The 17978-nt window shown below is 38.3% G+C and overlaps 1 protein-coding gene across 1 annotated transcript in view; it reads right to left on the reverse strand.

Annotated features, from left to right (window-relative positions):
* Positions 1–264: 264 nt before the first annotated feature.
* LOC122551674 (protein mono-ADP-ribosyltransferase PARP14-like) overlaps positions 265–17978 on the reverse strand; it is a 73586-nt gene continuing 55872 nt past the window's right edge. The window contains exons 13-17 of the mRNA XM_043693978.1: positions 11426–11632; positions 10694–11323; positions 9820–9980; positions 2797–2974; positions 265–2169 (exon numbers count right to left, since the gene is read on the reverse strand). Of these exons, the coding sequence (XP_043549913.1) occupies positions 1880–2169; positions 2797–2974; positions 9820–9980; positions 10694–11323; positions 11426–11632 (1466 nt within the window). The 3' untranslated portion in view covers positions 265–1879. The remainder of the gene's footprint in view (positions 2170–2796; positions 2975–9819; positions 9981–10693; positions 11324–11425; positions 11633–17978) is intronic.

Genomic DNA, 17978 nt, shown 5'->3' on the forward strand with positions numbered 1-17978 from the left:
AAAGTTACCCTTCAAGCAATACTGCATCCCAACTTATATCATCATTCCTTCACAGCTACTGGGTCAAAATCCTGGAATTTCCTTCCTAGCAGCACTGTGGGTATCTCTACACAATATGTACTGCAGCAGTTCCATAAGGCAGCTCACCAGCACCTTTTGAAAGGCAAGTGTGGATGGCCAACAAATGCTGGCACAGCCAGCAACCATTCCATCTAATGAACAAATAAATAAAATGACTATAAAATCAACCAAATCTCTCAATAGTTCTGTTTAGGAGATATCCAGTAGTTTTATTAATTCTGTATAAAATACCTTACAAGCATGTCATAAACCTTTAATCAGAGCATTAATACAAAATGAAAATCACATTTCTAATTTTGCATGACAATCATGAACATAAATTGCAAACAGGAAGAATGTGATATATTTGAATATTTCAAAGCAGTCACTGATAGTTAGTGAATTTGGCATCAATAGGTTTCAGCAATTCTTTCTTTTGTCAAAAATTATTGAAATCCATTAATTACTAAATAAAGGAGAATATTAGCAAATACTAATGGTTCTTTGCATATATTGTCTTCGCAGTTATGAAGGCCTAAACTATAGCTTTACACCAAGAGAGAAAATGATCAAATGAGATTGAACTTTGGCCTTGTCAATTAAAGTTGAAAAGATGAGTTGCTTTTATATGATTGCAAATAGAAACACCTCAACCAATGAGTTTATTAGCTTCATGTCTTGAAGTACTCCTCTCAGACAGTGCAGTTAACCTAATTTTTAAAAATGAAAGCTGAAGTTTCCTCTACTCTAGCCCACCTGAAATATGTTCACTTTCCCTGCGTCATTTTCTATGTTTCTGAAACCACCTCCAGTCTTATGTTGAGTATTCAGACAAGCCCAGATCCAGTGGGTCATCTCCACTTGAATTTCTGATTTCTGCTTCCCCATTAAGTGTTCTAATTAGGAGCATTTTCAAATAAAGTTAAACCACAGGCATACATATCAGTACTGGCCTTACCACTGCTTATTTATTCATTTTAACCCATTCACTTTCACTTTGAATGAGCAATTCCCAACCAAGGAAGCTAACATCAGAAATGATCATGGATCTGCTCTAGTTAACTGTCAAGTAGTTCACGGATGCAAGAATTATCACAATTACATCCAATATTGGTTGCCAAATAAAGTTACGGGAATTCACCTGGTGATGATCTAATCAAAAATGGCAAGGACAAACATCAAATACCAGCAATTAAGCTACAGTTAGACAGCGGGGCTTTCCTTTTAACTTCAATATTTTGTGAGGTTTTTCAGTAATGTTGCCCTGACATCAATGCGTGGACTTGAATTATTTTGGGAAACTGCACTTTACTAAAAACACGTGGAAACATTACAGCAATTTCAAGGGGAGCTGATATAAATTTTGCTCCTGAGATTTGGAGCTCCAAAATTCAAAAAACTCTCAACTTATATTTCAAAAATACTATGTAAAGAATTGGTATAATCTTTATTTGCTAGAATAGAGTTATTTCTCTCAGAAGTTTATTCTTAAGTCCTATGCCAATTAGAAACTGGCTTGAGACTGTCCAAGATAATTTTGTGTTAGATACTTAAAGATAGCAAATTCAGAAATTAATCTCAATCTGATCAGGATTGGATCTCATTGTTCAGACCTGAAATAAAGTTTTCTGGTCCTGCTACCTAATAATTTCAATAGCTATTCAGAGTTATTTTCCTGAACTAAAATCTAATTTCAGGATAGCAATACTACTATATTGACTGAAAGATTAAGAAAGTTGGAACCAATTTTAGTTGAGTTATACAAATTTAAGAGAACACATATACGCCAATGTAATGGGCTTTTCTATCTGAAATGATTCTATAATGTGAAGGTGATTAAGTATTCTGGATAGGCTTGAATATCATTGAAAATGACAAACATTGTTGGGTTTTGCTGATTATCAACAACGCTGTCATACAAGTCTGTAGGATTTGTTGGAGACTTTGAAGGGGGAGTCACCATTCCTGACTGTCCTTGACAATACATTCCAGTAAGTACTCGAGCACGATACATATACTTAAATCCATTAGGATCAGTCCTTGAATACGTTTCCTGAGCAGAGTAAGTTGCACTTACAGCAAAATAGGTGCCCTTCCCCAATGCTGTGGCTATAAAAGAAAAACAAATAATGTGCAGTCATTTTGTATACCAAAAGCATCAAATGACATATTCAATTTGTCTTTTTGAGAAAACTCATTTGCTTTGACCATCTTTAAATGAAACACTTTTAAGACTGTCTTCATTAAAAACGTTTTTATAAATAAAACTAAGAGGTTCAGAGAAATGTGAAGCTAATTTTATTTGGATATGGTCCTGCTTGCAGTGCAATCTCACATACAGCAAGAGCAAAGACCTCTTTTAAGACCTACTGGAAAATCAAGTCAGCTGACACATTTATCATATTTACTTTAGCTCACTGATCTATTTCACAGTCTAAAAAGATCAACAACCATCCAAACATCAGACCAGTTTATTGATAACAGTCAAAATTAAGATTGAACATTTTATAAACCATCAGTAGTTCTGAGAGTTACCAGATCCAAAATGTTAACTCTGATTTTGCTTCACAGATACTGCCAGATTTGCTGAACTTTTCCAGCAATTACTGTTTCTTTTTTGTACTTCATAATTAAAATGTTTTGATAAGATTTGACATATAGTAAATACCAAATAGTGACAGTCTTTTCAGCATTTAAATTTTCCATTTTGACTATTAGGGAAATTCTGTTCCTTACCATTCCTTCCTGCATAACTACGATTAAATCCATGATGGTTGATTGATTCAAGGGTGTCTTGTGATGTTCCATGAAATAGGATGTGTTCATTATTAGTGCTAGGAGGATTCTTATCGTCCAGCTGTTGCTTTTTAATCATATAATTTTTCCAAAGACACATGCTTTGCAATCTTTCGATCTGTTCAATAAAATTTCTTTGTTACATTTTATAGGCAGTTTAATTTTAAAACAAGACTCAAAGTAATTAAAAAAAACACAGTTGGCTTCAATAAAATAATGCATTCATTCCTGAAGTGTTAACTCATCTGCTCTCTCCTGATCTGCTGTGTGCAGAATATTTTTGGCCTTACAGAGTTCCTGCATCTGAGGTTTCTTTCTAACTCTTATTACAATCATTCAGTCATGAAACTTATAGCAATATGAATCCAGCATGACTATGTTGCTGCTAATAGTAGTAAAAGACTTAGTATGTATCTGTAGTGTATTCACATACTAATACTCAATCAAGTGATAATATTATGGATGAGCTACATATTGATCTTATTCAACCACTTTCGCAGGAGGACTGAGGGGTGCCTGAACTTTGTCAATTGATTTTAGATTAGATTCTCTACAGTGTGGAAACAGGCCCTTCAGCCCAACAAGTCTACACCGACCTTCCAAAGAGTAACCCACCCAGACCCATTTGCCTCTGATTAATGCACCTAATGCTATGGGCAATTTAGCATGGCCAATTCACCTGAACTGCACATCTTTGGACTGTGGGAGGGAACCGGAGCATCCAGAGGAAACCCACGCAGACATGGGAGAAAATGCAAACTCCACACAGTCGCCCGAGGCTGGAATCGAACCTGGGTCCCTGGTGCTGTCAGTCAGCAGTGCTAACCACTGAGCCACCGTACTTGGAATTGGAAAATCAGCTAGCCTACAGACCTAGATTTAGTTTAGATTTTTCTTTGGTTCCATTGGAAAGGAAATTAATTATGAAGACCTCCTGAAGAGAGCGTTGATGACCTTAACTCAGTGCTAAACTGGTAACTGATTAATGCAACACAATATGGACTTCAGTAAGGCATTCGACAAGGTTCCCCATGGGAAACTGATCAGCAAGGTTCGATCTCATGGGATAAAGGGAGAACTAGCCATTTGGATACAGAACTGGCCCAAAGGTAGAAGACAGAGGGTGTTGGTGGATGGTTGTTTTTCAGACTGGAGGCCTGTGACTATTGGAGTGCCACAAGGATCGGTGCTGGGCCCTCTACTTTTTGTCATTTACATAAATGATTTGGATGTGCGCATAAGGGGTACAGTTAGTAAGTTTGCAGATGGCATAGGTTTAGGGTGAGAGGGGAAAGATATAAAAAAGACCTAAGGGGCAACGTTTTCACGCAGAGGGTGGTACGTGTATGGAACGAACTGCCAGAGGATGTGGTGGAGGCTGCAACATTTAACAGGCATTTGGATGGATATATGAATAGGAAGGGTTTGGAGGGATATGGGCCAGGTACTGGCAGGTAGGACTAGATTGGGCTGGGGTATCTGCAGATGACACCAAAATTGAAGGTGTAGTGGACAGCGAAGAAGGTTACCTCAGATTACAACAGGATCTGGACCAGATGGGCCAATGGGCTGAGAAGTGGCATATGGAGTTTAATTCAGATAAATGCGAGGTACTGCATTTTGGGAAAGCAAATCTTAGCAGGACTTATACACTTAATGGTAAGGTCCTAGAGAGTGTTCCTGAACAAAGAGACCTTGGAGTGCAGGTTCATAGCTCCTTGAAAGTGGAGTCGCAGGTAGATAGGATAGTGAAGAAGGCGTTTGGTATGCTTTCCTTTATTGGTCAGAGTATTGAGTACAGGTGTTGGGAGGTCATGTTGCGGCTGTACAGGACATTGGTTAGGCCACTGTTGGAATACTGCGTGCAATTTGGTCTCCTTCCTATTGGAAAGATGTTGTGAAACTTGAAAGGGTTCAAAAAAGATTTACAAGGATGTTGCCAGGGTTGGAGGATCTGAGCTACAGGGAGAGGCTGAACAGGCTTGGGCTGTTTTCCCTGGAAAGTCAGAGGCTGAGCGGTGACCTTTTAGAGGTTTACAAAATTATGAGGGGCATGGATAGGATAATAGACAAAGTCTTTTCCCTGGGGTCAGGGAGTCCAGAATTCGAGGGCATAGGCTTAGGGTGAGAGGGGAAAGATATAAAAAAGACCTAAGGGGCAACGTTTTCACGCAGAGTGTGGTACGTGTATGGAATGAGCTGCCAGAGGATGTGGTGGAAGCTGCAACATTTAAGAGGCATTTGGATGGGTATATGAATAGGAAGGGTTTGGAGGGATATGGGCCGGGTTCTGGCAGGTAGGACTAGATTGGGTTGGGATATCTGGTCGGCATGGATGGGTTGGACTGAAGTGTCTGTTTCCATGCTATACATCTCTATGACTCTAGGTCACTCAACAAGCAGTAAATTGCAATCTTGACCAGTTCATGCAATGCTTTACTCATGGGCTGAGAGTCCTCAGTCAGCATCTGACATATTTTCAAAATTATCTATGAGCTAACTTGGTATTCATAGAAATTACATTCAAAGAAATTTACATAAGACCTTATCAGTCTGTAGCTCCCAGCGAGAAGGTAGAAATGGTAGAAACACATAAGGAAAAGATGCATTCGTGAGACCTGACTGTAAAGTCTCTGACATGGCCATGTAAAATCCGGAGGGTTATCACTTACCAGAAACAGACCTGGACTAGTCATACAAATACTGTAGCTACTAGAGTAGTTTAGAGGCTCAGAATCCAGCAGTGAGGACCTCACTTCCTGTGTACCTTAGGCCTGTCTACCATCTGCAAAGCACAAGAATGTGACAGAATACTCCCCACTTGCCTGGATGAATGGAGCTCCCACAACTCTCAAGAAGCTTGACACTATCTAGGTACTAAATTCACAAACATTCACTCCCTTCACCATTGACGCTAAGCCGCAGCAATGTATACCATCTACAAGATGCACTGTTCAAAGGGAAACAGTTACACGGAACTTCGTCACCCGTAAGTTTCTCGTCAAGCCACTCAAATTCACTGCTCCTTCAATATTGCTCAGTCAAATTCCTGGAATTCCATCCCTAAGGGCACTGTGGGTCTACCAACATGATATGGACTGAAGCAATTCAAGAAGGCAGATCACCACCTTCTCAAGGGCAACTGGAGAAGGACATCAAATGCTGCCCAGTGATTCCCACATCCCATAAATAAGTATTTTAAAATCTGTCTGTCATGGAAATCTCAACTTTGATCACTTTAAACATCTCCATGAGTGCAAATGATTCTGCTCACAATTAGCCACCATGTTTGAAATCTTTTCCATTCATCTGAACTGAAATTGCTCTTTGGGGTAGCCACTTGATAATACATATTAAAACTAAAGATAAAAATTGAAATGTGGTTAGGTAAACATGTTTTTAAGGAATATTACCTACTGCTTTCAATAACATTAAAAAAAAGGACATTTCCATAATGAAATCCATGTCTCAATTGGAATTCCAAAAGATAGTCTTACTGGAGTGGATGTTTGGCTCTCCTTTTCCACAGATCCTGCCCAGGGTAGCCAAATTTCTGCTGGTTTTATTTCAGAACCCAAGCTTCAACTGTATTTTGCTTTTATTATATCGCTGGATCTGGCACTGGGGAATGAGGTGGGTCAAGTGTGGGAGGGTGTGCAGTTAAAGAACAACGATCATTGAATCATAAGGTTTCAATGTGAGTTTGAAGAGCAAGCAGCAATCAAACAAGACTGTTTAAACTGGAAGTGGACTAACCTCAATGTGCATCCAGCTGTTGGAATGAAGAATTAACAGGATCCATGTACTGGATCAATAGATGGCTTTCAAGAAGCAGAGATTTCATGTATTAATCCTAAATATATTCTAATATGGGTGAAAGGCAGATGAATCCAAAGCCAAGGCTTCTTAGATAATGAATGCTTGGTCCCCTTCTGTCTGTTTGGATGAGAATTTAGAAGGCATGGATAGTAAGTTTGCAGATAATACCAAAATTGGTGGTATAGTTGACAGTGAAGAAGGTTATCTAAGATTACAAAAGGATCTTGATTAATTGGGCCAATGGGCTGAGGGGTAGTGGATGGAGTTTAATATGGATAAATGCAAGGTATTGCATTTTGGTAAAACAAGGGCTAGATTTTGACAGTTAATGGGAGGGCCCCGCGGGGGTAGTTCTGTCGAACAGAGAGACCTAACGGTTCAGGTACCTCGTTCTTTGATAGTTGCTTTACAGGTAAATTGATCAGGCCATTGACTATAGAAGTTGGACATGCTGGCGAAGCCATTTTTAGAGTACTGCATACAGTTCTGGTCGCCCTGCTGTAGGAACGATATTAAATTGGAGAGTTCAGAAAAGTTTTACCAGGAATTGGAGGATTTGAGTTATAAGGAGAGGCTGGATAGGCTGGTACTTTTTGCAATAGGGCATAGGAGGTTGAGGGGTGACCTTCTAGAAGTTTACAAAATCATGACGGGCATAGATAAGGTGAATAACAAACGTCTTTTCCAAATAATTGGTGACATATTTTTAAGGCGAGAGAAGAAAGATTTAAAAGGGAACTGGGGGGTAACTATTTCACAATGAGGGGAGTTTATAAGTAGAACGAACTATCAGAGGAAATCAGATGCAGGTACAACTGCAACATTTAAAAGGTATTTGGACAGGTGTATGAATAGAAATAATTTACAGGGATATGGGTCAAATGCAGGTAGTTGAAATTACTTTAGTTTGGGAAACATGGTCAGAATGATTAGTTGGATCAAGAAAAGACAGAAGATGATGAAATGAGCAAACGTCTACAATAAAACTTGCCACTTCTATGTTTTTCCAACTAGATCTATTTTTTGGGTACTATGTTTCTAGGTTTTCCATTCAAAATCTAGGTTTCTTTCACAAGACTCTGTTGTATATATGCTCATTCATTCAATCTGGAGAAAATCTATGCATTTAAATGTCAGATTTTATAACTTATTTGCATTATCCCATGCTGATCATGATGAAATTGCATAGAATGGTTCTTTCATTGGATTTGGTGCCCAGCCCCAGTACATGCACACGCCCAAGGAACCATTTCCATTTTGCTTTGGAAATTAAGTTAACTCCTTGAGTCGTCATTATGTTACATTTGTGTGGGTTTTTTTCACAAGATGTAAAAACGTGGTGGTATCTTTTAGTTGTTCATATGACATTATTTTGAAAAACAATTTGGATTACTTCATAATATTATGAACGAGTCATATAATTTAACCATGTAAATAGGATAAATATCTCGGGATAGCCCAAGTTAAAACTATCTATATTTCTCTATTTCTTACTAAAATCACTGTCGAGGTTTTTGCCAAAACGTATGGTGGCAACACTGTCTACAGTATATGTCAGGTGAATTCTTCATAGGTAAACCAGAATAAAATGATATGTTGAAAGGACAAGTGATGGGGAAAATAAGACTGTGAAAGAGAAAATATGAGAATAGACTGCCGTTAACAATAAAAAGGAACCCCAAAGGCTTCTCGCATATAAATAACAAGTAGGTACAAAGAGATGCAGTGAGTACCATTAGGTTTAAAGAGATTGTACGTATGTATAGTACAGGACAATAATAGAATAACAATAACATTGAATATTGGAGCAGGAGTAAACTATTTAGCCACAAACATCTTCTGCCTTTTTAGATTATGACTAGTCATTTACCTCAATGCCGTTTTCCTGTGCTATCTTTTGGGTACTGTGCATTTACTAAGGAAGCAGATGCTGATTAAACATTCAAAAAAAGGTCAAGGTAACGGAAAAGATGAAACTTGGTAGGAAATGTGTGGGAAAAGTCTTGTTATGTTTAGAGTAGATAAGTTGTCTGATCCAGGAAGCTTGCTATCCCAGAATACTTAAGAAAATTGGACTGGAGATACTGAATAAGCTTGTCACTCTTTTCCATTTTTCCCTTGATAGGAGGAGGTTCCAAGAAATTAATAGTGGCAATTATGACATCCTTATTCAAACAAGGATCCCTAATAGTCACAAGATGGTCATTTTGATTGCAGTGATGGGTTAGGTTTCATAAACAATAATGAGATAAGGAATCAAAAGCCACTTGGAAATGTTTAAGTTAATTAAGGATAGGCAACATAGAGATGTAAACATTCATTTCGCGTGTCTATTGGTCAGGTACCAGGTATAGTAGCTCTCACTGCAACTGCTAGTGCATGTGTGGTTTCTTCCATTACAAACATCATTGTTGTGAGCTCATCTATTGTGACAGTCCTGCTTTAGGCCTGCACTCCCTCTGCCAAACCTTCTGCCCCTTGACCTCTACCTTTTCCAGAGCTCAAGCAGCCCATGCCAGGAAGAGAAAGGAAACCTTCAGGGAAATTAAACGGACACATCAATATGGGATAACGGGACTGATTGGACAGCAAACATGAAATCATTTTAAGGGCCAAATGTACCTTCTATACCATCATGACTATACCATCACCATTCCTTAAAGAAGGAAATTCACCATCTTTATGTAGACTGACCACACATGACTCCAGACACACAACTTTTACATGCAATTAGAGATGGGCAATAAATGCTGCCCTCACTAGTGATACTGACATCCACTGAAAGAATTTTTTTAAAGTTGTTGGTTTCTTTTTTGGAAGGATTTTAGATGGTAGCTTCCAAATTCCATTATGTTTATTCACTGCTCAAATCCCAAACAAAACATCTCTAATTCAGAAGAATATCCCTTCATTTCCTTGGCAACGTATGCCCAGCAATTATTTTCATGCCAATTTTTTACGATACACACCACAAGATAGGGCCCCATATGTTAATACTGATAGTTGAGAGAGAAAAACATAGTTAATGCTTCATGATTTGCAGCTTCAAAACAATCATATATTAATTGAAAGTTTGTTCACTTTCACATATTGTTGCCCAAATGCCATGAAAGAGGATTACATTATCAACAAGTATTAAAATACCTTCACAATCTTAATCTGTCTTCTTAATCCCAAATTCTCTGACTTTGTTACTGACTTCACGACATCCTGAAATTCTTGGGATTGTTGTTGTAACTGCACAGATTTGTATTGTGATTTTTGCATGTCATGCCAATGGTGTGGAATGTTGTCTGTTGTAAATCCTGTAGATAAATCGAATGAATCACATATTTTATCATCATTTATATGCTAGTCAATTTCTTTTTTAGCCTCAAGAATTGGTTGTCATTGCTCGGATATTTATTCCAGACTTAAGCATCCAATGTTATTATTAACTTCTACCATGTTAGTTATAAGACAAGTCAAATACTTACAGTTTTTGGATTAAAAGGAATGATGATTTAATTATATAAGCATTTGAGGAATAATTTTGTTCTTGTACACCACAAACATGAAGTATGACATCTTCTGCTTGCAAAGTAATTGGACACATTAATTGAATCTCCAAAAACATCCAATTCTTTTCACTTTCCCTTCTGGACAAATTTAAATGTTTGCAAAGCATTTAAAAAATGACTGAATACAATGTCCTAACATCTCCAAGTCAGAAAATACCTCATTGCATCAGCTAAATTATTTTTGTTCACCACACAAATCATATGGAACTCTTGATATTGCTTTTTAATTTATATTTATGATGCAATCATGGAGTTTTGTACTGTGGACTAATATGCACTTGAAATCGAATTAAGATTGGCTAAGGCGATTTTATATAGGTTTCTTTTCTGGCATGCCATTGTTCGTAAGGCAAAATGAATGAACTGATCTACAGCAACACCCACTCATCTTTTGTAGAAAATATATCTAAATGAATAACTATGAACAGTATTTGTTTTATCAAGACAAAAAGATTTACCTTCTGTTTTCAAAACCCTTTTTAATTTAATTACATTTTCTTTACTGTCAACTGCAGTATTTTTTCTTAAATCCACCTTCCAATGTTTGGCTTGCCAATCAATGATGAGTTGAGTTTTGTCTTCATTGAATGCCTTTTCCAGATTGAGGTTGACAGCCTTGTCAAAAGGCATGAACTGTGCGCCTTGTTCAAAGGACCATTCTACTAAATTGTTGAGAAGTTCTTCATCTCTTCTTCTGAATTCGCTTTCTCTCAGATTATTAATCATTTCTTGAATTTTCAAATAAGCAGATGAAACATCCTTAGCGGTGCCAGAAACAATGGCCTCAGCTCCAGATGGTTTCAATTTCAACTCTATTTTGATTTCCAGTTTCTTCTGGAGTGCTGTTAATTCTTCTTCTTCTTTTTCAGAGAACTGAAATAAGTAATCACTGCTAATGACTTTCATATCATGTTCTGAAAAAATTAACTGTTCGATCCAGGATTTTGCCTTTTCTACAGTTTGCTCACTTGCTCCACAGATTTCAAACGGAACAGGATCTATCTGATCTTTGAATACAATATAGTCTTCAGTAAAGTGTTGTTTCTTCTCTTTACTTTGATCAGGCCAAAAAAATCCTGCAACTGCATCTAGGTGTGCCAGAAATATTACATTTTAGAACAAGGCAGTTCTTATAGAATAAAACACAAGCAGAAGAAGAAAAATCTTTAGCAAATTGTTCTGAGACTTACTTTTTGCTTTATTCCACAAAGATTCTGATTCTGTCAGATTAGACCTATCATGTTTTTGCAGATGGTTCTGAAATTCACTGAACATTTGTGGTTGAAAAATAACAATGCGAATCTTCCGCAAATAAGTTGAAGATTGTCTGCTTACAAAATCACCGACTGAATCAATCATTGCATTGGCAACTTGGGAAGGGTTTACTCGTCCTTGTCCTATGTATTGGAGCAAAGAAAGATTTAAAATTTGTATGCATGATTTGGCCTTCTAGTCATCATGAAAATAATTATTTTGTTGAGAAGTCAATTTCTTTTATCCCTTTCCATGCCTAAAGTTAGTTCTTTACTTCACGGTCAAGTCCCAGACTTTTAAATTTTTAATGCAAATTCTTTCTTTTTAAAGGATTTCAATTCACAACCCATGATATCATATAAAAATCTCTGTTACATGTATTTATGTATCAAGAATAACATTGTTACGCATTGTGCCAAACAACTAAAAGATACCAATTATAAAAGATGTACTTCAGCTCTGATTATCATCTTGTCCCTTTTCATAGATGTTACTTTAACTTCTTTTAACATTTCTCAGGACAATGCCTTGACCAATCAGAGTCAATATTTAAACAAAGCTTGGCAGTTAACTGTCAATCATCGTAACATACTGCATTCTCCATGTCAACCTCTATCAGAGTCCACTTGCCAACTAGTCAACACTCATCTCTTATTTAGTATAAACATTGCTTATTCTGTGTTTTAGATTAGATTAGATTAGATTACTTACAGTGCGGAAACAGGCCCTTCGGCCCAACAAGTCCACACCGACTCGCCGAAGCGTAACCCACCCAGACCCATTACCCCTACACCTAACACTACAGGCAATTTAGCATGGCCAATTTGCCTAACCTGCACATTTTTTGGATTGTGGGAGGAAAACCACGCAGACACAGGGAGAATGTGCAAACTCCACACAGTCAGTCGCCTGAGGCGGGAATTGAACCCGGGTCTCTGGCGCTGTGAGGCAACAGTGCTAACCACTGTGCCGTTTTGATTTTTTGTTTTGCAAGTTGTCCTGATGACTTGGAATTGATGGAAATACAACAGAGACCAAGTCTTTCAAGCAGGCAGTCATAATAGGTAATTATGGGTGAGTGTTTTTAAAAGCAGCTTGAACATATAAAATCATGGAAATAACATTGGAATTGCAAAGGGTGTATGAAAATACTTGAACCTCAGAGAGAGAGAGGAGAAAGCAAAGAGTCAGTATTTAAGTGCCTGGAACTTGAGAGCTGTAAAGTAAAACAAAGAGAAGTAATGGAAAGAGAAAGAGGAAAAAAGAATACTGGCTTAAAGAGTTGTGGGTTAAAAAAGAAGCCTCAGATGTAGAGTAAAGTTCTAATGAGGAAAATCCTAGTCATAATCTAAATCCAGTAAGGAATTCTTTTTTATATGCCGAACCAAAGTTCAAGGGAAAAGTACATGGGCTTAATCTTTATGTTAATTTAAAAGGTACTGAAATAAATGAAATGGCTGGAGGAAAACTGGACATGGTGCATGCAAAGCAGGTTGAAAGGTGAAACAGTTCTACATATACATCTCTGTCAGCGGAGATTACTATGGATTATGATGCTGCAAGAAAGGCTACTCTAAGCACATACGACTTAGTTCCTGAGGCATACAGGCAAAAGATTTAAAACTTAAATTAACAGCCCACGTAAACCTACCTTAAATTTGAAAGAATAAAGCAAAGTTACTTTGATTGGTTGATATGGTCATTTTGGAGTAAATACCGCATGTGAAGTTCTTATTGAAATCATTCTCTTGGAATATCTAAAAGCTCACTACCTTTCACAATTAGAACCCTTGTTAAAGACCAGAAGGTAGCCACTGTGAGTCAGATGGTGGGAATGGCTGACAATTATGAACTGATCCATAAAACTACACCATTTTCCAATTACCCTCATAAACCCAGAAGGGATAGAGGGTGATAGAGGGAGGTCAATAAGAAGCACCAGCAATGTGCACAATTCAGCACAGTGAGTTGAAGACCAAGTGAGACTATATTATTGGAATTACTGAAATTAGGAGAAATTTCTTCATCTAAAGAATGGTGATCTTGTGAATTTCATGGGTACATGAATAGGAAGGATTTCGGTGGATATGGGCCACATGCTGGAAAATGGGACAAAATCAGTTTAGGATATCTAGTTGGCATGGACAAGTTAGACTGAAGGGTCTGTTTCCATACCGTATAACACTATGATTCTATGAGTGGCTTGCTAGGCCAGGTTAGGATGGCAGATTTCTTTCCCTGAATGACATTAGTGAGCCAGACAGATTTTTGATGGTCATCAGTAGATTCTTTATTCTAGATTCTTCGTTATTAAATTCAACTTCCAGCATCTGCACTAACAGGATTTGATTCTGGGTGCCAAGAACATCAGCTGACTTTCTCTATTAAAAGCCAAGCAATACTACCACTGGGCAATCACCTCTGCATGTCAGAAGCTCACAGAAGAGAAAACTAAGTGGGGGTGTGGGTCTGAGTGGGATGCTTTTTGGAAGGTCAGTGTGGACTCAATGGGACAGATAGCCTGCTTCCACATTGCAGGGAGTCTATGATTCTCAGAAGTTTTAAGTACTACTGCCTTTATCCGAGTGAACTGAAAGGTGACCCTGATTACAAGTTTCAGAAAATCAACCAAGAAACCTGCAATTATGCCTGTGGAACAGTGGACTGTGCAAACGACCGAAGGGTATTTTCTTTTATTTATCCCTTTACTTTGTTTGTTGTCTTCTTTTTTTTTAAACGCAGAGCAATTAGATAACTTGTTGTTTAAGGTTATTCTACTAAAGTTACTATATTGTTAGTAAGTTGCTAAATCCTTTGTTTAAACTACAAACCAGTGTCCAGAATTAGTCATTTGCAAAGTCTGGAATTGGTTATTCAAAAGTCTATGTAGGAACTATCGAGGTCAATTTTGAGGGCCTTTGAGGGTTTAATTTTACTGTGTTGCAAATACAGAGGTAGAAAGACTGCTTTGGTAAAGCTATCAATCCCCATGTCATAACACGTTGACATTTCAAAAGGAATGAGTCATGGTGTCTCAATGTTAGGAGGGATAGAATCAGAACACATTGAATTGGAAGACATAGATTTTAATTGGGTGAAGGTAAGAAACAAAAAGGGGAAGAAGCAATCTTTAGGCCCAAACATGAGCTATTCAATGGGACAGAGAATAAATCAGGAGATTATGAGGGCTTGTTTAAAAAAGGCAATGCATTAATCATAACTGAATTTCATCTTCAAGTGGATTAGGAAAGTCTGGGAGAGGTAGCCATAATGAAAAAATTAAAATGTGTATTCACAACAGTTTCCTAAAACAATATGATGGGAATTCAATTAGGCTATTTTGAGTCTGATGATGTGTAATGAGGCAGGTTTACTAAAAGATCTCCAAGTAAAAGAACCCCTTGGAAATAGTGACTGTGACGTGGTAGAATTTAACATTCTATTTAAAAGGGAAAAGCTTGAGTTAGAAACAACTGTGCTAAATTTAAAGATAATTACAAATGATATAGGGCCAAGCTGGTTAGAATGGATAGGGAAAGACATTTAACAGCAAAGGTGACTTGAGGGAAAAAAAACGCAGATCCTTTAAGAAAATATTTCATGGCTCACCTCAAAGATATTTCACAATAAGAAGGGATTCTAGGAAGTGGATAAGTCAACAGCCAGGTTAACCAAGGAGGTGAAGTATAGCATTAAATTGAGAGAAAAAAACACATTGTCAGAATTAATGGTAAACTAGAGGAACTGTAAAAACCAACAAAAGGTGACCAAAAGAAAAGGGGAGCAGAGAACCATTGAGGGTAAATTTGTAAGTAATATTATGACTGATAGCAAAAGTGTTTTTTCAATACAAAAAAAAGGCCAAAGTTAGCTTAGGCTGTGGAAATAAAATGGAGAACCATAAAGTGGGAAAGGGATTGAAAGAAATGCTTTGCATTTGTCTTCATGGTGGAAGACACTAATAGCATTTTAAAATTCCTAAATAATCAAGGGGAAAAGGTGGAGAGGAAATAAATTGAACAACTATTGTGAAAGGAAAGAAATATTAGGGAAATAATGGGACTAAAAACTTAAGTCCCCTGGTGCTGATGGGATGCATAAGAAGAAGATAAAGAGACAATGGATGCACCAGTACTAATCTTACAAGAATTCTTGAATTCTGAAAAAAGTTCCCTATGATTGGAAAACTGTCAACGTATCATCTTTATTTGAAAACAAAAGTAAACAAAACAGTTAACTAAAGGCTAGTTAGCTTAATGTTTGTTATTGGGAAAATGTTGGAGTCTATTAAAAAGGATGCATTAGTGCAGCATTTAGAAATGCATAATATGATCAAAAAGAAAAAACATGGCTTCTTGAAGAGAAGGCTACATTAGGCTATTTAATAAGAGGCCACATTGTCAGAGGTAATATATTAGCATGGATAGAGGATTGGCTGAGATTTGGAATAAGGGGGAAAAGATATCCGGATGGCAAGCTGTTACTAGTGGAGCATCACAGGGATCAGTGCTCATAAATATTTACAATATTAATTAATGACTTGGATGAGGAAAGTGAATGTGATACAGCTCTGTTTGCAAATGACACAAAAATAGGTAGGAAATAGGTAGGATGACTCAAAAAGTCTGTAGTGGGACAGAGACTGATAAAGTAAGTGGGTAAAAGCTTAGCTGATGGAAAATAATGTAGATTATAGATAATAAATGTGAGATATGCATTTTTGCAGGAAGAATAGATGACCTGAATATTACTAAAATGGAGAACTGCAGAAAGCTACAGCACAGAGGGATTTGGCTGTCCTCAAGCATACATCACAAAAAGCTAGCATACCAATTTATCACACAACACCAGGTTATAGTCCAACAGGTTTAATTGGAAGCACACTAGCTTTCGGAGCGTTGCTCCTTCATCACGTGATAGTGGAGGGCTCAATCCTAACACACAGAACTTATAGCAAAAATTTACAGTGTGATGTAACTGAAATTATACATTGAAAAATTGATTGTCTGTTGGCCTTTCATCTGTTAGAATACCGTGATAGTTTCACTTCTTTCATGTGTAAATCACAAAACCTTTTTATAAAAAGTTGCATTCTCAGGTTAGCTGTTAACAATGGTGATAGCTAGACAATATGTAGAAGGTGTTGGCCCTCTGTGTTCTCTGTCTATGCCATGATGTTTAGATTGATTCTAATCTAAAAAGTGAGATACCAGAGTTCTACATGAATGCATGCAGTTTTTGAGCAAAGTACAATGTAACCCTGCAAGTACAAATTCACCCCACAAAATATATGTGTGCATGTGGGTCTTTGTCTGTCTGGGTTGGGGGTTATGAGTGTGAGAAAGTGTGTGTGTGTGTGGTAAGTGTAGAGTGTCCTACGTCTGTGAGGGGGTGCATGTGTGAGTGTGTGTGTGTGAAGGGTGTGTGTGGGTGTCTGTGTGCGCATCTGTGTATATGGGTGTATATGGCTACGACAATGGATGAATGGGCACCACACAACAATCAACAGTCAGGAGTGTTCCCTCCCAGTTGGGGAACACTTCCGTGGTCCAGGACATTCTACCTCGGACATTCGGGTGACCATCCTCCAAGGTGGACTTCGGGACAGGCAGCAGAGAAAAGTGGCCGAGCAGAGGCTGATAGCTAAGATCGGTACCCATAGGGAGGGCCTCAACCAGGACCTTGGGTTCATGTCACATTACAGGTGACCACCATTGCACTATACACACATATACAGATACTCCTACACACACACACACACATTCTGACACACACACAGGCACTCCTATACACACGGACACACATATACACAGACATTCACACAGATACCCACACACACCCTTACACACACACACACACTCCCACACTCTCACATGCACCCCCTCACAGACTTAAGACACTCTGCACTCACTACACACACACACACTTTCTTTTGTGGGGTGAATTTGTACTTGCAGGGTAACATTGTACTTTGCTCAAAAACTGCATGCATTCATATAGAATGCCCCTCCAAGACCGTGTTAGGGAACTGGAGCTGGAGCTGGATGAACTTAGGATCATTTGGGAGGCAGAGGGGGTCATAGATCGGAGCTTTAGGGAAGTAGTAACTCCAAAGTTGGCAGATAGATGGGTGACAGTGAGGGGGACTGGGAGGAAGCAGCCAGTGCAGGGACCCCCTGCGGCCGTTCCCCTCAAGAACAAGTATACCGTTTTGGATACTTGTGGGGGGGGGGGACTACCAGGGGCAAGTAACGGGGCTCAGGCCTCTGGCACGGAGCCTGTCCCCGTTACTCAGAAGGGAAGGGTGAAGAAGAGCAGAGCAGTAGTAATTGGGGACTCGATAGTTAGGGGCACAGATAGGCGGTTTTGTGGGAACGAGAGAGACTCACGATTGGTATGTTGCCTCCCAGGTGCAAGGGTACGTGACGTCTCTGATCGTGTTTTCCGGGTCCTTAAGGGGGAGGGGGAGCAGCCCGAAGTCGTGGCCCA

Source organism: Chiloscyllium plagiosum, chromosome 7 (assembly GCF_004010195.1).
Source record: "Chiloscyllium plagiosum isolate BGI_BamShark_2017 chromosome 7, ASM401019v2, whole genome shotgun sequence".
Classification (NCBI taxonomy): domain Eukaryota; kingdom Metazoa; phylum Chordata; class Chondrichthyes; order Orectolobiformes; family Hemiscylliidae; genus Chiloscyllium; species Chiloscyllium plagiosum.